This window comes from Cryptotermes secundus, unplaced genomic scaffold (genome assembly GCF_002891405.2).
Source record: "Cryptotermes secundus unplaced genomic scaffold, Csec_1.0 scaffold1066, whole genome shotgun sequence".
Lineage (NCBI taxonomy): Eukaryota > Metazoa > Arthropoda > Insecta > Blattodea > Kalotermitidae > Cryptotermes > Cryptotermes secundus.
Window position 1 is genome coordinate 55631 of NW_019738984.1, and position 26116 is coordinate 81746.

At 39.6% G+C, this 26116-nt stretch overlaps 1 protein-coding gene across 1 annotated transcript in view; it reads right to left on the reverse strand.

Moving 5' to 3' along the window:
* The window catches only part of LOC111871541 (CREB-regulated transcription coactivator 1), a 168186-nt gene that overhangs the window by 6254 nt on the left and 135816 nt on the right, over nucleotides 1-26116 (reverse strand). Inside the window, exons 12-13 of the mRNA XM_033754296.1 lie at nucleotides 9734-9802; nucleotides 6125-6329 (exon numbers count right to left, since the gene is read on the reverse strand). Of these exons, the coding sequence (XP_033610187.1) occupies nucleotides 6125-6329; nucleotides 9734-9802 (274 nt within the window). The remainder of the gene's footprint in view (nucleotides 1-6124; nucleotides 6330-9733; nucleotides 9803-26116) is intronic.

A 26116-nucleotide genomic window follows, 5' to 3' on the forward strand; every position in this document is an offset into this window, starting at 1 on the left:
CATGCCCTGCCCACATCTTCCTCCTTGACTTCATCATTCTAATTATACTTGGAGAAGAGTACAAGTTATGAAGGTCCTCATTATGCAGTTTTCTCCAACCTCATGTCACTTCATCCCTCTTCGGTCCAAGTATTCTCCTCAACACCCTCAGTCTATGTTCCTCTCTTAATCTCAGAGACCAAGATTCACACCCATACACAACCACAGGCAAAATTATACAGTAGTTTTATATATTCTAATTTTTATGATTTTGGACAGCAGACAAGAAGACAAAAGGTTCTCGACTGAATATTGGATACCCTTAGTAATAAAAATATCATTATGGCTAAAAAAAAAGTAAGGATTCCTTAAAAGGAATGTACTTACGCACTAAGGTGTATGCATCTATGAAGGGAGTTAGGGGTTTGAGGGCATTATAATGAGGTGCTGGAGCCACTGGCAAACCTGTTGTTGAGGGATCGGCCAAGGGCAGGGACACCTGCCTGTGGAGACATCAGGGATCTCTTTCTTGGCAATCAGCAGTTCTGGCATACTACTATAGGGAGCAAGCAGTTCCAGTATACCCGCAGAAGAGATCTACTACAACATGTAGTCTCAGGAGAAGGCAGGCTTCACCCAGCAAAGACAAGATTGTCTGAATGTGTTAGGAGGAAACTGAAAAGAAATGGGAGGGTCAAGGAAGAACTGGGGGCACACAGCAACCAGGGCACCAAAGGAGGGGGAAACCTTGACTGGAGTAAAGGGTGTAACCTACAAGGAAGATCAACCTTTCTAACAGGCCCAGGTACTCTAGGGGACCAGGGGTCTATGAAGACGCCTTCATTAGTATTAAGATGGCATTCATCGAAGAGAATTACCTTGAAGATAATCTAACCGAGGATGAACAAGACCTTATCCTCAAAGAAATGGGAACGGTGTTCAGCAGGATCTCAATGGAGGAACTGCTGCACTTGGAGTCCTTTGTGATGGAGGCAGCACTCATATGCATGTGGCAATCAACAATCTGTATAGTGGCATATCAAACCAGCTGATGAGCAGAATCTGGGGTAAGGGACAGGCTGAAAGCAATGGATGCCAGACGACATGTATTATAGCAGTTCTTAGGAGAAGGCACAAAGTGGTCAAAACTACTTCTGAGCTGCTGAAATGGATCAAGAATTTCAAACTAGGACTTCAAAAAGAAACACTGGATAATGCTGAGCAAGCAGCCATAGCTGAAAGGCCAATGTCTTATCCTAATTCTAAGACTGTAATTATGAAAATATCTATCAAGGAGACTGGCTACACAGTCAATATGGGATCCACTGAGGGAACCTTTAGGGTCCTCAGTGACCATGTAGAAAGGCTCAGGACACTATAGAAATCCTTGGTGAGCCAATCATCCTTGGGATCTAATGTGAACACACGCAGGACTGCTATGTACAATCCTTCTGAGGCCTATACAACAACACAGTTACTGTTGGAAATGGTGTTATACTACTCACTGCTAGGCAGCTGCAACAGTAGGACTAGAGCAATGGAAACAGGGGTGTTTTCTACGTGGTCTGTGCTGAGAAGTTATCTTGAAGACAACTGCGGTGAACCCGTGTATCATGAGAATGAAAATGTTCACAATATTGGACAAGGCGAAGCCTGACAAAGAAAGTATATGAGGCTTAAACTTGGTGGCAATGAAGCATACAACTGTTCAAGTGACTAGACTGCTGCTGTAGTGGAAGCTACTAGAAATAGGGCATAATTTGTACTGAGCCTGGACTGACAGAGGCTCTGTATATATTTTATATACATTTACTAACATGTTTCACATGTAAAATGTAAATATCATTTACATTAAGGCAAACGACTTACTACTGCATCCTCTTGTCAGAGAGGGCACCCCACAATAACAAGACCATAACTGTCAAACAATAATAAATATATGGTCATAAGCACCAGACTTGGCTCGACACCAAGACTGACTGACTGACTATCAGTTGCAATGTGACTTTGACTTAAACCGTGTGGAGGCAGGGTCAAAGACCTCCACCGTGACCCTGAGAGTTGTAGGAGGCAACAAAAAGGGAAGTCTCAAATCTAAGACAGTAAAAACTATGGTCCTGAGTCCCAAGGCACTTGGACCCAATAAAGACTGCACTGGCAAGGGCCACCAGCTTATACAAAAGACAGACCTGTCCTCTTGCCAGAGCAGGCACCCCACAAAAAAGACCGTAACTGCCACACAGTAATAAATATCTGGTCATGAGCCCAAGACTTATTGACTGACTGCAGTTGCAATGTGACTTTGACCCAGCAAGTTATCAGCTGAAAGTCAGCCTGTGAAGAGAAGACTATGAGGTTTGTTGTGAAATGGCCACCAGACTGGGAGTTAGTCAGCTGTCAGCTGATAGGCAGTTTTGCATGGGAAGCTGTGAGGGTAGAACCTGAGCACATGAAGCTGAAGAATCTCCATTGTTATAAGATGTTGTCAAGCAATGGTTGATGAAGACACAGCAGGCTGGAAAAAGGCTTAGCTAGTGCTGTGGTTATTTGTAAAATGTGGAGATTAGTGACAGCTCTGTAATTACTTGTAATTCTGAGTGGTGTGTATAAATGGCAAATAAATCAATTCACCAAGACATAGCCCATCTATAGTTGTCAGTCATACACGTGAAAATATTAATGCCTTGCTGGGAGCTTTGTTTCAGGGACATGATGATGGTGATACCATGGATGCCAGTGACTACAGCAGCAGCAGAAGTTGTAACTCATAATTAGACATGGCACTATGAACACCGGTATGGGGAACAGTGGTACCAATTTAAGACAAGAAAGCTTAACGCGACATTTGGTAAGTCTGAGCCTGCCTGTTCTTAATCAAGGTAATTATCATAATTTGTGATTTGCAATAGGAAGGGTGTTATTAACCTCATGCTAGCAACCAATGAAACAAGAAACCTGGCAAGTAATTGACATGTGTCAGATGAGCCTTCTTTGTAAGATGACACATATGCTTTCAAATAGGTAGCACAAAAGTCACTTCATACCAATTGATACGTGAATCATGGCAGGTGAATTTTCCATTTGAATAAAACCTGGCCTGCTGATAGGCTGATACGGTCTAAATAACACTGCAAAATACTGTGCCCAATAACTCTGTTGTTTTGAATATACAGAATGCTGAAATCTGTTGGATGTGGGTTGTTCTTCACTTTGTAGTAGCACACAGTGTAACAATTAAATTCCCAAACTGAGGCCAGAAGAAAACCACACACAAAAATGACAAAAAAAAAAATAATAATACCATCATTCAATACAGTCCCTGCCTACTTCCACACGTTGTTTACGTAGCTCATACAAATCAAATGCCCGAGAAAATTCTTCTTCCGCTATCGGCTTCAGTTCTCCCATCAGTCTGCTGGATTGATGAAACAGCCTCTAATCTCATCCCTTTCACTGCAATATTTAATTTAGGAAATAAAAAAAAATCAGCCAGCACTAAATCATGGGATAACAAGGGGATCATTTGTTTTGACAAGAACTCAGAGAAAATGCTGAAAGAATGCGCTGGTGCACTGAAGTGCAGAAGACACCAGGACCCACTTCCCTGAAACTCAGGCCTAACACGATGAACTCGAGTGATCAATCTATTAATCACCTCTTTATAAAATCTGCAGTCTGCTTTTCTGGCACAAACTCGTGATGAATGACACTGTTAACATAAAAAAATGCAGTCAACTTTGTTTTTATTAGAGTCAATTTTACCTACTACACAACACGTTTTTATTGTTATCACACTACATGTTTCGATCTCAAGAGGTCATCCTCAGGTGTATGAACAACTGTATAATTGCAAGCAATCACATTTGTTTTTCCACTTATTCAACCCTGTATCTTATTCAGGCTTATGCTCAATAATATATCAAGTTCTTCTTATAACACATAAGTTAGAATATTATTCTAAATGTTAAAAGTTAAAATTTAAAATTTCGTGAATCGAAGTTCAATTCAGATCACTGGTTATACTTTCACTTTCCCTTGTTTTTCAGTCTCTTCATACTTACGCTCACCACTGCGTCTAGTTCACTTTAACTAGTTTAATTATTATTATTGGTTAAAAGTTCATGAATTGAAGTTCAACTTTATTATAGTGGTTGCATTTTCACTTTTTTGGAGGTATCGCTGTTCTTCCGTGTCCTCTGATGCTGCCGGATCTGTTACAAACCTTGTCGTGATCCTTGAGGCCGAAACATGTACAGTTACAGGGGCGTCCAAAGTTCACTCTTCAATCTTAATGCAGGTTAATGTGCGTCCGAATGCAGTGAGTACACTGAAGTAACTGTGCGCTTTGTCCACTCCTTGCTGTCAGCTGTGGCAACGTGGGGCTTCCTTTGTTTACGCTGTCTCATCTCCGCAAATGGACTGTAGTTTGGTATCTTTACTACTAAGGCCTCTGACATTACAAGCAGCCTTTTAAGTTGATCTGGTATTTCAGAACTCTTATCTTCCTTTTTATTGCTGCTGCTATCATAAAACTAACGAACTGATTATGTCTTCACCTTAGTTTATGAGTGGTCTTCATTCCCAAGGATTGTTTACTGACCCACTGAACAACAGTCAACTTGAAGAATCATGAACTTCAACTTCAGGGTTACTTTCCCCTAGAACAGTTACCTTCACTGCGGTTTCCAAGCCTACTCTACCCGTTATGTGCACTTAGCTTTACACTGTCTCCTCTGACTGGCTGGTTAGCATCACTTTGCCAGTAGCATAGTGGTATAAGACTTGTAACTACCTATGCTGCCATAATGTGGTGGCCTAGGGCCACATACAAAACCAGCAAGGATAAACCTAATAAACTGCTAAGGCTGACTTCTCTGGTTATAACCAGAGGCATAAAGCCAACTTCTACAGCTGTAGCTAATATCCTCCTTAGGCTAAAGAACAGCTTAAGAACAGCTGCAATGAACAATGGAAGCCCAAATCCACATGGTCATACATCTTCAGACAGGAAGAAAGAACACATCTAACACATAGGTGCTGACAAAGTGATACCAATGTAAGAATTATTGGTCAGGTTTTCTGACAGAAGAGAATGGGAAGAGTGGATTTTATTTTGACAGAAATGGGGACTAGCTTAGCTCACAGACAGGCACAAGTCAAATGAAGGCATTGCTGCTAGGGCAGGATGAATATGACACAAAGAAGCTTAGCCTTAACCTTGGACGATATGCCAAGGTATTCCAGGCTGAAGAACATGCCATGATTGAATCTGCAGTAGAGAATATAGATGGAACATGAGAACAGGACCATCTACATACTGTCAGGTAGTTAGGTTTCTATCAGAGCACTTGACAATTACTATATCAGTTATAAACATGTTGGGACTGCCATCAATCCATAACAGAACTGGCTGAACAGGGTTCAGCAGATGTGTGTGCTGAACACTGGTGAAATGAGAATCAGACTGCTGACCAGCTGATAAGTTGGATCTGACGTCCATTTACAGGGTCCAAACAAGCACGTGGCACCTCAGAAAGGTGACTAGAGAGCACCATGAACAATGACAGTCTATACCTGGACAAAGGCATATGATAGGCTTCTTTCATGAATCCTCTGCAAAAAACTAATGAACTATGAGGGATAAGCAGGAACCTGTTGAGATATGTCACAGGAATATATACAGGACACTGTCACTTGAAGGGACACCCATTCACACTGGGACTACTAAACAGTCCATGTGTGAAAAGTGCCACAACACAGAAGAAACAGCCTCAATACTGTATGTAATTGTGAGTTTACAGGTAAATTCATTTTGTCACATGGCAGTCCATTTCATAAAGCTGAGTGACTATCATAATGCACCATTAAGCAAAGTACTCTGCTTCATTCAAAGCATGGGTCTGCTAGAGGACTAAAGTTAGGAGATGAAAAAGTGATCACTGATGATTGTGGTGCAAGGGTTAGTATGCCCACCTCTTCAGGATCAGGATACCAGCCCTTGGAAAACCCATTAATGTTTTGCCAATCCATGAATAAAAAAAGTTGAAAACCATCAACTTATGGGATGATACACTTGAGAATAAAGTGGTTTGTAAAATTCTCAACAAATTTAACTTTGCTTGTAAATATTTACCAGCAAATATACCTGTCAGAATGATGTCTGGAATACTGGAAGGAGTGTTAGGGGTCTGTGGTGTTGTCTGCTGTGTGCTGCCTCCGCTGGGATTGAAGCTCACTGGACGGTTGTACTGCAATTGTGATGGGGACTGGCTGTAATACCCTGGATCTGTAGATAAATCTTGTGTTCCAACTTGAGTCAACCCATCGTCTGGACTGCCTTGACTAACTGCCTGCAAGCAATGACACAGTTGCTAATGAAGTTTTAGTTCTAAATACTCTTAACAAAACGTAGCATAATCAGAAAAAAATATGAGACATTACAAATAAGAATACATTTTGAAGAACAACATTTAAAAGAATTAGGCACAATATATACATTGTCAAAGAAAATGAAAAGGAAAAACTAAATTTCACATTTTTAGAAAAAAAATACTTACAAATATTTATATAAGTAGTAGTGAAAGTGCCTATCCTTCTCCCCATTTTCTTAAAATAAAACAGTACTGACACAATGAAATTACATATCTATTACCCATCTGACTACAACAGCTCTTTGTATGTTAACGTCTTAAACTCACTCACTATTAAATTACGTAGCATGTCCACAAAGTAAGTTTCCCACTCGTCCCACAGCTAGTAAACCTTATATTGCGCAAAGCGACTGCACGTACTTGATAGAGCAATGACGTAGCATGGCGCATGCACTAACGGAATTTCCCGCGTTCCCACAGTAGCATCGTTGTAGCTGTTGAAGATGGAGGCTCTTATTGAATCTCCGGCCGACTGTGAAGTGCGGTCAGTGATAAAGTTTTTGAATGCACAGAGCACAGCACCGATCGAAATTCATCGTCAGCTGTGCCGGGTCTATGGGCCTAACATCATGAGCAAGCAGATGGTGTGTCGCTGGTGCTGCAGACAATTTTCAGCAGGTCGACAAAGTGTGCATGATGAGAAGCGCAGTGGGCGGCCATCCATCATTACAGACGCCCTGGTGGAGCTTGTGTGGGAATGCATTATGGAGAATCGTCCGGTCACAATTACGGAACTCAGCAGTCATGTCCCGCAGATTTCCCGCTCCTTGTTGCACGAAATTGCCATGGAGCACCTGTTGTTCAGGAAATTTTGTGCCAGGTGGGTGCCGAAGCAACTGACACCAGAACACAAAACAAAGTGCATGGAGTCAGCATTGACCTTTCTGCAGCGGTACCATGTTGACGGCAACGAGTTTCTGGACCAGATCATCACAGGTGATGAAACGTGGATTGCACACATTACTCCAGAAATCAAGCAGCAGTCAATGCATTGGCGTCACAGTGGATCTCCCTGTAAGACGAAATTCAAGCAGACATTGTTGGCGCGGAAAGTGATTTGCATGGTATTCTGGGACAGATGGGGCGTTTTCCACGTCGACTTCCTGACCAGAGGTGAGACGGTGAATGCTGAGCGTTATTGTGAAACACGGAAAAAATTGCGACAGGCCATTCAGAACAAGTGGCGTGGGATGCTTAGTGCTGGTATTGTCTTCCTGCACGATAACACTAGGCCACACACGGCTCGACGGACAGCAAGTCTCCTGCAGGAGTTCAGCTGGGAGGTGTTTAATCATCCACCCTACAGCCCAGACCTCGCTCCCAGTGATTTCCATCTTTTCCTACACCTCAAGAAATTCCTGTCCGGTGAGCGTCAGCATTTTGAGAATGACAGAGAGGCAGAGATGGTTGTCACACAGTGGTTCCAATCCCAGGTGGCAGACTTCTACAACACAGGTATTCAAAAGTTGGTCCCATGGTATGACAAATGTCTCAATTCTGGTGGCAATTATGTTGAAAAATAGCTGAACATTTGCTGTATCTGTTGCAATAAATATTTCCATGAAATTGTGTTTTGTTTCTGTAAACAGCCCCAGGGAAACTTGCTTTGTGGATGAGCCTCGTATGTTCTAAAACTGAAAAGATATCATACCACCATGTATCAGATGCTGATCACTTTATATTGTAACGTATTTTGCTACTAAAGACACCGTTCAAATTGTTAATTGGTTTATTTAACAACCTACAAGTCGTAACTACATAGTTGCGGGTTTAGACAATTTACAAACCCCTCACAATAATCTCTTCAGTAGTCTTCACGTATTTATAACGCGGGAGCTATACAAGTGTCACTGAATTACAAACTCCCGTTACCTTCTCAGTTATCACCAAATATGACTGATTATCGCATACAAACTCTTCTTATCATGCATTCGGTTCTTCTTCTTCCACGGCTGCTAAACTTATGTCTTCTTCATGTTCACAATTCACTCGCTGCAACTGAACTCAGCGACTGCTAGACTTCAACTGAACTGCTTAGGCATTCCAGTTCTCTTATAAATCCTCAGCCAGACAGCGAAAAACGCACTTCGCTTCCCTGTTGCATAATCGCCATGTTTACAGGTGTTGCTCGGCAACGCTGCCTAGAGTTGTTTATTGCTGTGTAGTAACCGCGGTGTCCCGTTACATCACTGTGGGAAGTGCTGTTATGTCACCATGGGGGAGGGGTGTTTACCGAGCATTGCATAATGATGGAAGGAGTGGGGGTATGTGACGTCACTTGCGAGACTGCAGAGTTCATGTGACCCCTACTTCCTCTTGTGCCATCCATGTCACAATATATTCAATTCTATACTGTTGTTTTGTACTTAGGATCCTACCAACCACAGGGCAGGGGAGGAAAGAGTGGGGACATAGAAGGATTTTCTATAATAGATCACAAAGCTTTTAAAATGCACTATATAAAATACTATATTTGCCTCAACATGATGTAAACTTCTCCTTCCCGCTAAAACCTCCTAGAAGCATTCACTGTGCACTACAGACATCTACATTCTCTCAGATATGTATTCTATTAGAAGCCATGACATAAAATGACACGAGTTACTGAAATTTGGAGCAGCCAGGAAACAACAACAACAACAACAACAACAACAACAGCAACAACAACAACAACGATGATGACGGCCAATGCCGCCATCGCCGCTGCCTCCACCACCGCCACCACTATTACTACTACTACAGCCACATCATTCATGTGCAACAACTTCAGAAGTGCCAAACACATTTCATGAAATTTTATATCGTGAGTTTAATTAAAATTTGCTAAAAATTTCACATTTAAACAAAAATATATGTATCTCTATGCATATCTCAAGTATAACCTGCTATTGGACCAAAAATGTTTTGAACAAACATTGTAAGGAATAATGGAACAGTTATTTCACGCCCAATACACTTTTCCTACAAATCTAACCATATCTGAGAAAACTAAAAAAGGTGTGAATGCATCAGAATTGTTACACTTTGAGTACTTATTCTAACATGTTATAAACAGAGCTTAAATATTTGCTGGAAGTAAACAATTTTGGGCTGCACTGGAGACTTCATCTGACTGGACTCTTGCTAACATACTTCTTTGGAGCTGTATGGATTACTCAATAATTATTGTATTCCTGTGTATCTATTATAATAGATACACAGGAAGGAAATTAAGTGTGAAAAATTTAGCATTGTGATACTAAATTTGCACACATCAAGTATTACGTGGATCAAATTGAACAGTATATAATCATGTTCACAAGTCTGCATGATGCAGCACTTACCTGTGAATAGTGTGTGGCATTATTTTGCGAACCTATGTAATTGATGCTTGTAGACACAGGATTGTCCATCTGAAAAAAACAAACAAACAATGTTTCACAGTTCATAAAATTTTCAATCATACAGTGAGTCCCATGTATCTTGGAGCCCACCTGGCAGTGATACTAGGTTACCACTGTCACTTATTTACTCTGTGGTAGGACTTGCCATTTGGATGTGGTTGATCAGTCTCACATCGTAACAACTGTGAAACAGATTGTTTGTGTTACTGAAGATGGAGCAGACAGTGTTCACAGCTGAAACCTTAGTATAAGAAATCTTTTACAAGATGTCACAGGAAATTTGGATGAAAGTTTCCTGTATATCAGTTCTTTAAAAACAGCAGCACATTAAACAGTAAACAGATTCTGAGTAGCTCTTTTTGAAAGAGAACTGTACATGACATGTTCTTGCAGAAGAAACACTAGTAGTATCAGAATTTGTTTAAAGTGCATCAAAGCTGTCTGTGCAAGAGAACAAAAGCTGTTTCATCTTAAGCCTTATAAAACTACACTGGTGGAAAAACTCTATGAGATACATTCTGCTGCAAGGGTGCAGTTTTGTAACTGGTCTTGTGAGGCGAGTGTGTGTTGGTGAAATTGACCCACTGCCAATTTATATTTCAGATGAGGTAGTTTCATTTGAGAGCGCACATAAATAACCAGCATATGGTCATCAGAAAATCTGGACCGCTATATAAAGTGTTTTTACAGGTTATTAAAGCTGGTGTAGAGTGTAATATAACTGGAAGAAGACCTACTGGGTATCCTTTTTTTCAGAGGTAATAAATTCAGAAAGATATATTTGCCAGAACCTAAGTATCATGCATTCTTTCAGGAAGCTGATGCAAATGGTCACATAGCAAATAGTTCAGTGACTGCCCTATGCAACATTTTTTGTGAATGAATAATTGATCACCCTTTGTGGCCATTCACTCACCCTATCCGACTCCATGTGATTAGTATCTATGGGGAAGTCTAAAAGACAAAGTTACTAGGACATTCCACACAGAGAGAATCAATAAAAAAGAAATTGAGTTTGCAATATTGTCAATTTGGCTCTAAGAACATCAAACTGTTTTCAATACCATGTTCACCAGGTGTCAGGCATGTCTGACAGATGAAGGTTATTTCCAGTACCTGCTATAACATGTGGTTACATCACAGAACACATCACACTAATATTGGTATTACCAACTAATCACAATCTGATGGCATGCTATCATAATGGGTTTCACGATAAATGGGACATCCTGTATATGAAGTACATTAAATGGAACAACTATTGTATAACTATCATATATGAACTACACTAAGCAGAACTATTTAAAGAAAAAACTTATACACTGTATTCATTAGAGTATATTATTACTACATTCACTATCAGAGCCATTAATGAATGAATAATGTTCCTCATCTGTTTGCTCCATCATACAAAAAAATTATACAAAAACATCTCATCCAAATTATGTCTGCTTTCTTCAGGATGTGACTACACAGTTTACCACTTCACTCAGTCACTAAATTACAAAGGAACACTGTAAAGATATAATAGTAAAACACATGATATAAACTGAAAATATTATGTTCAATTTGAAACAAAATTTTTGGGCAATTGCCATTCAGACTGGAGTGCTGCTCATGTGTCTTTGTGCTCACTCATGCATGGGAGCAAACATGCTCAGTATATTTAAGCATCCTGTTGCACTCTATACGATATATGATACAAACTCTGTCCTAAGTGCAACAATTTATTGTAGGTCTTTTGTCTTGCTTTCTTTTACACTACATGTTTCGGCTGCAAACAGCCGTCATCAGGTGTAAACACTCACATAGCTGTTACACTGCACTTAGTTTAAAATTTAAAACACCGGTCTTCTCAATTGTTCCCTTCATCGTTGCTAACAGAATCTACTTTGCTGATATTTGTCTGATTCGTGCATTATCTTTGTTACCTACATACGTCAATTTTGACTTTCATGAACTGGCAATTTTAAATCTTCAGTTCCAATTTTAAAAATTTAAAATTCTCAGGGTTACTCGCCCTATGTCTATAGTGCTGCAGCGGCTACTTCTTGTTTTCAGCACTTTACAGGTGTTATTCTGTGTAGGCTCCTTGAGCACATGTAGTAAAGATAAGCAGCAGCACGCACACAGGGAGCCTACACAGAATAACACCTGTACAGTGCTGAAAACAAGAATTAGCCGCTGCAGCACTATTGACATAGGGCGAGTAACCCTGAGAATTTTAAATTTTTAAAGGAGTTTTAAAATTGGAACTGAAGATTTGAAAGTGCCAGTTCATGAAAGTCAAAATTGACATGTGTAGGTAACAAAGATAATGTACGAATCAGACAAATATCAGCAAAGTAGATTCTGTTAGCAATGACGAAGGGAACAATTGAGAAGACCGGTGTTTTAAATTTTAAACTAAGTGCAGTGTAACAGCTACGTGAGTGTTTACACCTGATGATGACCATTTGCGGCCAAAACATGTAGTGTAAGAGAAAGCAAGACGAAAGACCTACAATAAATTGTTGCACTTAGGACAGAGTTTATATCGTATATCGTATGCTGAGTAAATTTTATCACTGATCTTAAATTCTACAATTGACAGAGTGATCAAGAGATCATGCAACACTCATATTCCAATGTAGAATTTACTTGGTCCAGGATTTTGACACATCTACTAGGCATGTCAATACAATGTAAACCCCTTTAAGATCACTGTAACTGAGAAAGATCAATCTGTATTCATTTTTAGACATTGCTCTATTCCTTTGCTGGGTGATATAAATTCCCATATGAAGAGTTAATTAAAATGTTTTTTGTTTAAAATGTTTAAATACTTTAAGGACAGAAACTGCGTAGAAGGCAAAAGGTAAAGCTCTCTATGTGCATAATGAAGCAAGATACCTCTGATAAGTACAGCTCCACACATTCTTAACAAAGGTGAATATCCAGCTTCACACCTTGGTGTCTTTACCCTTGGGGAAACATACCTCAGTACCTACTGGACAGGAGGCTGTATGGGCCTTAATGCTGGCCTGAATTGTAGAGAAGAGAAAAATCTCCCTGCCCCTGTCAGGAATTGAAACCTATTCCTCAGTCACATAGTGTGTGAGAGCAGTAACCATGTATTTGCCTGATGATGCCTTTAAAAGCCGAAACATTTAGCTAAGGTGATGCTGACCTAGACCATTTCGTTGTTGTGTTATGACAGATCCCAATAAAGAATTGTAGTAAACAATAAAAGTAAGTAAAGTGAAGTTACCCCTGTACCAGGCCGTGAAGGCCCATAGGGTTGTGAGACGTTGAGGGTCCCACATTATCTAGACAATCGGCTCAAAGATGGCGGTAAGGTTGTCAGCCTAACGCGCCGGCTGTGCTTCACTCCCCAGGAAAATTATTTAATTAATTCCTGGTACTCATTTATGTTAGAGGCTTAGTCGGCCTCATGGCCATAGTGTGGCTGGAAGGATTTTGTCAATTGAAAAAAATCAAATGACCTCATCGGGACTTGAACCCGCGACCTTCCAGCTTGTAGCATAGCCCCTCAATACAATACTTAATTTTATTACATTATGTGCATGTGTATTACAAAAACAGAAGGCATATATGCAAACATTTCCAGATAGCCTAACTCCAAAGAAATCAATAAGAATACAGTCTTCTGAAATATGTTGCTATTTGGTAGACAACTACCTATCTACCAAACTACATAGTGTCACATTTCAGGAGGTTACAGTCTTATTTCACTACTGTAAGAACCTCAAAACTCACAAACAAACAATAGGACAGAGAGCACAGAACCAGCTGGGAGTGAATTTTGTGCTGTAAAGGAAAAATCACTTTCAGTATTTTTTAGAATGTGTTCAACAGAATATGGACTGAACTGGCTCAGGTTGGGTCCTGATAAAGAACCTTTTGGAATAATAAACGGTAGGGGGCTTTTTTGAGTACCTCAGGCATTGGTAGCTACTCAGTAAGCACTTTTGTTTCATTGGAATTAGAAAACTGAAATGATATGGCATAAATTAGTGTAGTTCAAACAACTTAATATATAATCTTTATGGTATGCATCCTGTTGTGTTGTATTTATTAAAAGATAATATACAGGGTGTCCCAGGAGGAATGTGCCAAACTTCGGGAGGGTGTTCCTTATGTTAAAGTATGCTGATATAACCCAAAACACCTATGTCCAAAGTTGAACGGTTATGGAAATAATTGCCAGAGAAGTATGAAACTTTGACCAGTGTTACACACTTGTTGATTACAAAATACATATTAAAACTGGCAGGGATATGTGGTTTCTGTAATGTTAATAATGTACGTAACATCAAACTAACTTGTGAGTGACATGAAGCCATAAAATTGAAGTACAAAATACTCGCTCGCCATGTCATAATTGTCCTTAGGTTTCCAAGCACTATACATGACACACGACTGGCAAGCGCTGACGTAACATGGCTGACTGTGCATAATGGTATAAACAGACTACATAACTGTATTAAACGTACATTCATGGAAAATCTCTTTTGGAATTTCGTTTCCATTATCTCATGTGGATTATTATGGGACCATGTATGCACATTTCGTAAATTATTTACACCGTCCGGGGTAAAAGATGCCTCACCACTGAATAAAATGACGCTTAACAGTTCGGGATGAGCTTTTATCCAGTGGCACAAATCCATACGCTGAGCATGGTCGCCTGGTTCCAGATGTTGTACCCTTTGATCATGGTAAGGATACAACTCTTCATCATGTAAAGTTCGCCACACCTGCATACGTGATACACCGATGCGAGAGGCCATTCTACGAGTGGACAGACGCGGACTTCTCTGAACCATCTCAAGAATGTTCTCTCGTGTGTTTATCATTCGTACATCCTCCCTTTCAGAGTGCACAGAAACATTCGAAGAGAACCAGTATCACACAATGTCTGGTGAATTCATGTAAATACACTTCGAGATGGAATCCTTCGATCGGGAAAACGCCTTTGGTATTCTTCGACAGTAGCACATGCATTGCCACCGCAAAATCCACACACAAAATGCATATCACAATATTCCACGTGTGAAAACACAAGAGGCATTTCAGCAACTCCGCACAACTAATTTACCAACCATTCACGACCCGGCCGCAACGTACTCTGTAGGTAGTGCATGAGCTTACGCCTAGTGTGAATCACCACACTCAAGGACAAACATAGATGAGACGTCTCAGCTGACAGGTATAGTGCGTGGACCCGCCAGAAGACCACACTTTTCTCGGGCCATTATCTCTGTAACCGTTCAACTTTGGACATAGGTGTTTTGGGTTATATCGGCATACTTTAACATAAGGAACACCCTCCCGAAGTTTGGCACATTCCTCCTGGGACACCCTGTATATAATTTGGGACAGTCGCACAACACAGATAGTCCTCAACAAGCAGTGCAGACAGAACAGCTAGAGCACAGCTATAACACTCAACATGAGGATCTGCATATATACATAATATAAAGTATGAACATCTCAGTCCATGTATAAACAACCCAAGTGGAATACCCCGAACGTGTTCAGCCTTCACACGTTTAATATGAAGGTCAAAAAACCAACATGACCTATATTCTGAAGAAAGGTCCAAGCAAGCAGTCACCCTACAGCACAATATCACCACCATAGTGGAACAGCAAGCAACACACATATGATATGTAGTAGGTACAGGGTTTAAATGGAATTTGTAATATTCACTATAATTACCCTAATAGCCATTTTAATTGTAATTTTGATTTTTATCCATTTAATATCAAGTTTAATGTCTAGTTTTAACTACATTTGAATCACATTTTAAAAAACTGAGATATAATTGTCAGTATAGAATTACTATACAGACACAATATGAATTCATATTGATTAATGAAGCAATTCTGAAGCTAAATAGTATTCACGTACACCTGATGATGATCCAGCTAAAGGGTCAAAACATGTAATGATATCATCAAAATCAAATAAAAATAAATGTTGACACAGTAGTGTCTATTTTGTTTCTTTCTGATTTGATGTGTCACTGTCCCAAATAAACTTAATATAAATAACTTATATCTCTCACAGATTGCGCCCCTTTTTGATCACTCTGTATTCTGCCAGACATTAGCCATTCCATTTACTGTGATTTAAATATAAGCAAGAAAATACTGAAAATGATAATTTAAAGTAAAGCATTACAACATATAATACAAGGACAGGTGGTATGTCAATAGATTTGGGAGTGCAGGAAGTACTTTTATGATTAGGCCCAACATATGCTAACTTCCCAAAGAAAAGTAACCCAGTATTTCTAACACTAAAATGTAAACCATGCTCTCTGCCACACACACGCACAGAAATAACTTAGGGCTAATTTGCTCTAGGTCAACTCATCATACCATTTAACTACCATACAAGTAGTGCATGCTGTTTTCGGTCTGCAAATTTCAATATGCTGTACCTATTTGTGTGTCTCAGTGCTTCAGAAGGGTGAAAGAGCTAAATATATCTGCAATATACTGAATACAGTCTAAAAAGTGGTAATGTATACAGTATCATAATGTATGTACAAAGTTGAAATATAACAAAATCACAAAATCATGGTACACAGATAGCACAGATAATGAATACTCATGGCAACAGGAGATCCTGTAAAAAAATTAAAACACACAACTGAAAAAATTAGGATCTTGATTATATGCAGTCTTTTACAAAGTCTGACAAAATGTTATAGAAAAGTACTTTATATATAAAGTACCGACAGTACCTATAATTTTATGGAGTACAAAATTAAACTGTGTAACATAAATATCTAATAATTCTGTTAAACTCTTAGTTTCTGTGAAAAAGTGCAGAAGAAAAATGAAAAACCATGAAGTACACAAATCATTTTGATTCGTTCAAGTGATATAAACAGGACATCTTTCAGTAAGTTCAATCACACTGCTTTAGTCTTGTTACTGACAATTCTGACACTGAATATAGACTGGAGAAACTGATGGCCTCCATCAGGTTCATTACCACATTCACAAAAGATCCACTCAATGCTACTCTTCAGCCTGGTGAATCTAGTCCTGCCCTTTAGAATCAACTTATTCCATTAAATTGGGATTGGCTCTATCTAATGGATACAACAGAGCAGGTACCTGCTACTTCAGGCTGCAAGCTGATCTAGCAAAGGGTGTCCAGAAGAAAGGTATCCAAATAAAATATGTATATCTCAGAAACTGTCATATACATATCTGGTTTATATAATCAGAAACGAAAGTTTTTTTTTTTTCGTTGCTGGTTTATGTGCATGACCTGCCACATTTCTGCCACAATGTTAGGAATCACCTGGACAGAGAAATGGCTGGGAAATATATCAGCAGAGGTGGACCAATCGCTTGGCCTCCTAGGTTGCCAGATTTAACCCCAATGGATTTTTTCTTGTGGGGTTATGTGAAGAACACTATCTACCAGGTTAAGATCAACGACCTTCAACACCTGAAAGCCCACATAAGGGATGCTTTGGCTATGGTAACACCAAACATGCTTCAAGCAACATTGAACGAGGTTGAATATAGTCTGGATATATGTTGTGCCACCAAGGAAGCCCAAAGTGAAATTTACTGAGAAAAATATATATTCAGAAAAAAAGCTTTGATAGTTTCCCCCTTTGTAATGGTGTAACCCATAAATATGCATAATAAATGCTTTGTGAGACATCATTATTTTATTTCGAATACCTTTCATCCGGACATCCTGTATATATCAGTGTGTAGGTTTTCCCAGAATGTTCACACCCACCTACAAAATTAGTGTCATAACCTAGACCAATGGTGCTCAATCTACTTTAGTCTAAGGTTGCATTCATAAAAATAAAAAAGGCTATGCCCTTCCCATCATATAAAAATGACTTAAAATTTTATTCAGAAATGTCAAAAAGCAATTCATAAATAACCACATATATGTTATTAATTGAAATTCATTCAGCATGTCTCTCACGAGGCCATTTCTGGCATCCCCCAGAATAAGTTTCATGGTCCCCTTGGGGGCCACACCTCCCACTGGGAAACCATTACCTAGAAGACCGCAATGTGTATCTTCACTGTCACGAAAACCTCAAAACTCTCCCTTCTGACTGTAAATTAATGTTTATGAAGTTTTGTGTATACATATTTATTCACCATGTAGGTTCTCTAACCACTTTAAAATGTGACTGAAGTTCTCTGAACTTCCTAGTTTAGCTGTATAAAAAATTGGGAGTTTTTCATTGACTGCTGGTTAGAAGAATCAGAATGCATTAAAAAGAAGATTCCTCTGAACATTTATGGTCATTACAATCATTTACTAGTACCATCCACAATTATATATACAGACCTACATGTCTACACTTAAATAAAGTGAAGAAGATACAATTTGAAAGTGAAAAAAATACAATTATTTCTACTTATATGGAATGATCAAAACAAATACATTATTATTTTAAAAATATAGAGAAATCATGCACTGAATTAGCAAAAAAAACACTTAGAAGTACAACAAAATAAAAACCATTAAATATGGACTGGATAAGTCAAAATGCAGTAGCTAAAGTCATCAGCTGCTGCAGCATGGGTGCCTGCAGATTCTGTACGTTTCTTTGTGCTAGCTGGAACACATGCATCTCCTTTTTATCAAAGAAAAGTAAAGTGTTGCAACTGCTTATAAATAAGAGCACTCAAACAATTCAAGACCAATTTTCTGGCCACAACCACATCAACTAGTATTTTGCAGTCAACAGAAATCACTTAAGATGGGAATAGTTTAACTGACATACTACATGATAATTCTGAAACTGATTACACTAAAATCATAGCATGACAGGATCCTCTACTTCACATGTACAAAGAGGCCTCCATAAAGTCCACCACAGCTTGTTTGTAAGGAAACTTTAGCAAACTGGAAGCCTTCTGCGCCCTCAATCTAAATGTTTACAATTAGTGGATAAATAATGATCTTCACACATGTTCCACCATCAAATCCACCTCAGCAAATACCAAGCTTTAGCCTTCCACATACACTACTGATATCACAATATCCTGGGACCTAAAGATACGTACGTACCTCTTGAACAAATTCAGGTAATAAAGGTGCCAACCAATGGTAATAAGTAGAAATTAAAAAAAAAAAAAACAATTATAGCATTTTAAATGAATATAACTGTTTCTTGAAAAGAGTGAAAAAAGTTAATAAATATTCCTATCATGTTCCTGCAATTAAGATCCACTCTCTCAATAACTCTATCGTCAAGTGTGGCTCTAGACAGGGTTTTGGACTGGATATTGGATTTTTTTACCACTTTAACAAACAACTCACAATTATGATTAATTACAGTGCCATCGCTAATTTCCACACTCTACAAATCACAGAGCATGTCCTAAAAAACATTTTCCAGCATGCAGTCTCTTCACTAGTAGTTTCCTGGTAATGGCTCCAACGATGGCTATCCCTCTGCTTCCAGACTCAAGTCCTCTTGGAATGGTGTCTCCCTTACAAATGATTATTCTTTCTCCAGTTGTCCTCCTTATAACCCTTCGGCACATACCACTGTAGAAACCCACATTTCCAAAAGTACCTCTATTATTGGGCGCAAACTCTTCCTGCAGTAACCTATTTGTCACTGTTGCCTAGAAATGGGTTTACCTGCTACACTGCTTCCTCCTTAAGGCTATTCATCCTGAATAGCTTACAGGCATACTGCTTCTTTTCAGAGGGCTCTGCTTGTGTGTCTCTGATTGGTTTAACCTTCCTCCCCATGACACTTTTCTCATGCTGATTACTCTCCAAATGCTCCCACTGCTCCCTCATTAAAGCCACTCGTTCCAAGAAGCTCCATGATATGGCGTGAGCCAGTCCACATGTATCACCATCATCCTGCTTTTCTGATCAGTATGGGCAATCCTAACTGAAGGTTTGACTCTTCACTTCACAATCTCCAGCATCTCCTGAAGATCCTGCCAATGTCCTCTTGCTTCCTACACAAAGTTGCTCCTTTAAGTCTCAGTCCCTTATTCCATTCCTGCAGTCTGGTTGCATTCAATGTCTCTTCCTGAAAGTATGTCCTGTTGAGGTTCCTCTTGCAACATTGTCCCTGCCCAGTCCATAACAACCGGGTCCCTTCCACAGTGCAGGAAAGACACAGCAGGTCATCCCTCTGTGGGCAAGGGCCAAATTTTTCTGGGACCCACCATCACCCTGGGTTGACTTCCTCTGCTGTCAGTGGCTCCCTACAGCCAGATGCTGGTCCCCATACAGCTTCATCAGTGCTCCAAAAGTTTCCACTGTGGCGTCTCCTTTAGGGGCTTCTTGATGCTCCACTATGACCTCCATATTTTCTCAATTGGTCTCCAAATTCGTGGTGTCCATTTTGTTCAACCTTCCTTCAAAGACACTCCCTCCCCCAGTCTCCATTTCTTCCAGGCCAGACTTCATCTTTGGGTTGGCATTTGCCTTTTTCTAGACAGGCCTCTGTCGCTTCTCAGCAGGCCTTTGCCTCTCTTCATTAGGCATTCATATTGGCTCCCATCATTTTTTGACCAGCATCCATCTGGGCTATTATTTCTTCTTGAATGGCCTCTGTCCTAGATTTGTGGATAGCAACCCAGGAGACAAGAGTACTCTGAAGGACCTCAAACTTCTCACTATTGGTTTTTATTTCAGCTTCGATCTTGGCTTCTGGCCTTGCCATCAATTCTTCTTCCATTTCCTTTAGAGTAGCGTCTCCTTTGGCTTGGATGGTTCTTATTTTGTCTTTCATTTCCTCTTGGTTGGTTCTTATTGCCTCTTTTATTTCCTTTAGATTTAGATCTGTCTTGCTTCTGTCCTGGCCAGCATTCCTGCTTGGTTGGTTTTCATTTCAGCCAGCATCTCTCGGTTGGCATTTGTTTTCACCTGGTTAGTCTTTATTACTTCTCAGATGCTTCTTATTTTGCCAGTACACATGCCATCATTTGTTCCATTTCCATAGCATGGCAATATAACGATCAAGATCCACTGCAACGTCCAGTCCTAACTCTTCTGATACCAGTTGTCACGTGTATGAGAGACTCTTGACAGGCTTTTGGATTGGAGAGCAGATTTATTGAGCACTTTAATACACAACTCGTAATTAATTATATTTATTCTCATGACTATTAAATGTCACGTGCCTATATTTCACAAGCTATTACAATAATTCTCACATTTGGAACAATCAATTTCAGATACTAGGCTTCTACTTTCTTACTTTATAGTAGTAAATCAGAACAAAGAAATGAATGTACGTATATATTCTATTAATACATATTGTCACGTGTTGGGTATATGTCACGCGACAAGTAACTTTACGCCATATTGGATATAGCGAATTTATTGCACATTCACACTTACAATTATACAATTCAGTTTCCTAATTATTGCCATCGGCAGTACCACAAATTATCGCATCAAATCTTCTACCCACGCGTCCGGTTCTTCTTTCCGCGACTGCTGCTATATTTCAACTGTCTTCGGCGGCTGCTACATTTTAACTGACTTCTTAGACAGTGTAATTCACTTATAAACCCTCAGCCAGACAATGGGAAAACGCCTCACTTCCTTGTTGCCTAGTCGCCGTGTTTACAGGTGTTGCTTAGCAACACTGTCGAGAGTTGTTTACTGCTGTGTAGCAGCTAGCATGCTTCAGCTTGGCTCGGCTCACTTCGGCTCTACTTGGCATGGCATGAAGAAACACTGCAGTGGAGGTGATGTTTACCGAGCGCTGTGTACTGGTGGAAGGAGTGGGCGTATGTGATGTCACTCGAGGAAAGGCAGAGTTCACGTGACCCCCACTTCCCGTTGCACCATCCATGTCACACTGCCCCCTTCTAAAGGTTGTTTGTCCCGAACAGCTTAACGGCACATCCCCGTTCCTTTTTCTTCCCGTTGCTGTGCTTGCTGTGTCTCCTGTTGTTTCAGCTACTCCTCTTGCAGTGACTATTCTCCGTCTGTTACATCCGCTCCCCTCTTAGGACCAGCTCATCTTGAGCGGTTTCCTGCTAACTTGCCAGAAGATCCAGTGGTATCACATTCATCCTTCACTTTCTCTCTTGCTCATTCACTCTCTGGGGGGGATTGGTGTCTCTAATTTACTGGCTCCTCCTCTGGCTCTGCTTCTTTTTCATCTTGGAGGGGGATGACCCCTCCACAAGGTCCAGTTTTTGATGTTCTGTAATCCGCTGGAAACCTCGACTGGTTGTTGCCTGATGATGTCCCTTGCGCCATGTCATTTCTGCATGGCGGGTCATCCTTCCAGGATCGGCGACACATTTCTTCTGGCACCCATCCTGATTTTGGGTCCGTTCTTTCTTGAAGACATCTCTCCAACGTCGTGCCACTGTTGCGCGATGGGATACCTTCCTGCAGGTGGCAGCCAACTTCATCCGGGATACACAATCTCCTTGGGTCCAAGATTTCCTGAAGATGTTCCTCTTGAGCCATGCCAATGTTGCACGATGGGACATCCTTGTGTCGCTTCTCTTCTGCGGTTCACAATTTCTTTTCGCCAGGCTTTTCTATCGGCGTCTGCCTTTTCTCGCCAGGCTTTAAATTCTAGAATTTAACAGGGACTTTTCATTAATCAGACAGGGGTCAAATTAACATCACCAGTAGCAGAACCTAAAGGACTGAATGGGTTAGAACAGTGATACTGCTACAGACTTGTGTTCAGGAGATGTGTGGTTCAAATATTGGCTGGGATGCAAGCTAACCTGCCTGACATTTTACATGGGTTTCCTTGCCCCTCAAGGCAAATGTCAAGATACTATCTTGACTAGGCCATGCCCTTCTTTTCACAGATCCCTTCCAATTCATCATTTATCTATCATCCTACCCTTTCATGTATACAGTCCAGCTAATTACAGCATCATGCAACACACAAAATGAAACCACTCGGACCCAGTTCTATCCAAATCCATCTTAAGTTCTGTCTCCTTTGCATTACAATATTAAAATTAATCAACAAACTCATTCTACGGAACATGATCTTCCTTGAAAAGTTACCAGCTGCTTGAGATATTCCATTATGGCTGCCAACCAGTGGGCCGTGGGCCCTATTCAAAGCTAGGAGCCAGTTCAATCAAGTTTACATCTTCATTTGTCTGCCTATGGCTAAGACCAACATTCTCCAAGCCAGTATAAGACAATACAATACAATATAATACAATGACTAGGCCTCTCAGGTGATCATTTCTCTTGAGATTTTCTGACCAAACTTTACATGTATTCATTCTCCCAGTGACCACAACTTTCATTTAATTTACATAAACAACATATATCAAACTGTGAAAATACTATTTTAGAAATTTTACAGATAAATTGAACATGTTTCTGATTATCATAGGACTCAACATTCAACCAGAAAAATGGCCAAGAATTATAACAGCTTTGCTATGTAATAAAATATGATGCACTACACTCTTCAGCATACAACAGACAAAGGACTGCTAAAAAATGAGAGTTCATATTAAGACATGCATAATAAATAATGATAATGGAAATTAGTGTTTGGTGGCGCACAATCACCTGCAGTTCTGCACTCCAGCTGCAACTAGTTTCCACTAAGCTGTGAACAAGCTGGCACCAATCCTTGCATGTTGCCAAAAGGAATTATCAGTATAAATTTCTCTCTCAGTACACATTTCTTTAAAGCAATGGTTCCCAGTCTTTCTTGATTCACAGACTGGTAGAACAGGAGTGGCTTTTCTGAGGATCAGTACTGTATCTGTCTCACATCATACAAGAAAAATAAGTCTACAAATCCAGGCTATGATATTCTGGATTATGATGCCGTGTAGTTTTGTAGGTGGTTACCAATGTTTAGGAGGAACTTTCTGCCTCCATGTTCAGTGCAGGAGACTGAAGGCAGTTGGTTCTTGCTATACACTGGTAACCACCACCTACAAGTTTACAGAGCATCATAATCCAAAACAATCTAAATTCTCACCACTACGAAAATCTCAAACCTCATAGGAGTCCACAAATATAAGTATTACTAACAGTTTAAAACATATTAATTTGCAATGTAAAAATGAATGTCATTGTGTGCTCTTAAAATTGAACAGATGACATATAATCACTCATGCCGAACATTCATGACTAAAAATTACAAATGAGAGCATATGATTAATGTGTCAGAGATCTTTCATACTGTGAGGTATATAAGGGAACTTAACACTTATTGCAAGAGTATAAAAGAATGATAATGTTCAACATAAAATATTTCATCATTAAACAGAAATGATAATACAAGGCTAACTGAACCTGTATAAAGTACATGGCAGCCTGCAGGTCACTGGTTATGGAAACACTGCTTTAATATAAGAGTTTCCAAAGCCATGCAATGACCTGATGATAATCAACAATGTTAAAACAATTCTCTCACTTTATTCAAACATGTGAGTATAAAATGAAAAATTATTGTATTTTTTCAGGGGTCTGGATCTTACCTGGTTATCTTATATAAGTACAAGTACAGACATTTAGCTTCTATCTATGCCTGTTTCATCATGCTCATAATGATTAAAATTATCTAATTTCCTGAGGCAGCAAATATACCTGAATCCCCTCAGCTACATTAAAGTTATAGGTAAACTATAGATGATGTAATTTTTGGCAATTTTTTTAACTTTATGAACAACAAGAAGTAAACATTTGTTGTAGAATCTGCAGTTTTTGGTTTGGAATTTTACAAATTTCAAAACCAAAGGTTTTACCATTAACTTTAGATAATAAAAAAAAATGGAGCACTAGGAATTATAAATCAAATCTTCAAATGATTATTAGTTGCTAGGCATTCAATAATATGAATTTATAAGACATTTGCTAGATCAACATTATCTTACAGAGTGAATTATGAACAATAATAAGAGTTAATGAGACAACACTGATGTCAGGAGAAATGTGTTTCATGAGGAGGACTGTGGAATATAACCTTCTGAACGATAAAGAAATGAAGATATTATGAATCAACTACAAATTCACAAATAACAGAATTTACAGAATACTGAAGAGGTCAGAAAGAACAAATTAACATGATGAGCTCCGAAAGGATTCTAAAAAAGGTCTTAAAATATCAATCAAAAGAAAAGTTCGGCTAGGCCCCTGAAATGATGGAAGAAACCTGTTCTGCAATATTCAGAACACATCTCAATAGGCTTAGTGCTGGAAAGCACGATGATGAATAAAAAATATTAATAATAAATACAGTATATTGTAACTGTCCAGTTTATGGGAAGGTCAATTGATGTTTGTGTATGGTTAGGGTTTTGTGAAATTCCTCACTTTCGCCTCACAATTTGGAATTTTCCCCCCTTGAGACATGCAGCAAGTGGCTTGGGTCAAGCTTGAAGCCAGCTGCCCTTTCGTAAATCATTCAATTTAATGCGTAAAACAAGGCCGAGTCCTTTAGAAATTCTAAACCTGACAGGGGGAGTCATAAATTTAGCAGCGTCGTTTCCTGCTAACACAAAATCTCAGTTTGACAGCCACGCAGCAGGTGGCAAATTTCACCCCTAAACTGTACACTAGTGGATATTCGCTTTCCTAATTGGAGGAGAATGATAAGAAACCTCCCAGTCTGCCCGGTCCAGCCAATCATCGTCTGAAGTGGGAGGTCCTTTGCCCGAATTTTGGGTAACCAGGGCAAATATTTACCATTCAGAGGATGCTTGGCAAGGAGACTTTGGAAGTTACGTTCACCGGGGGTACACGTGTTCGGATCCCCGTAAACACGCCGGTGGTAACTATTAAGTGTGCGTCCTCAGACCAGTAAGTAGGCCTACCTCCACGAATTTGCGAAGAGTAACAATACTGGCTGTTTCTGATTAATTAGTGCAAATCAAATAAAGATTCCTTACAGTTAATTGGCGTTGAGGTGATTTCCCTACGCCTAAGCCCCACTAATCACCCAAGTCGTGGCCTGTCAACACGCCCTGAGAGGAGTCGGATAGCTCTACCGGAGCTAGCAGAACCGAAGAAGGACGGTTACAATATTCCCAAATATCCTATTATACCACTAATGAAGGTGGAAAGACACATGAATAACTAAAAAACATGGACAATCCGTGACACTACTGAACACACAAATTCAATAATGTATAGCGTGTCTGATTTGCTTAACATTCTCAAAAACCATAATGCTTTTGGAAAGTGTACTGAACCTGAAAAGGCGTTTCTACAACTTCTGTTTATAACATTTTTCACCCAGGAAATATTCATCAAGATACACTCTAGATTTGTACAGAAATGCATGAAGGCTTTTGTGTAAAGTGGCTGTTAAAACTGCCCAATCTA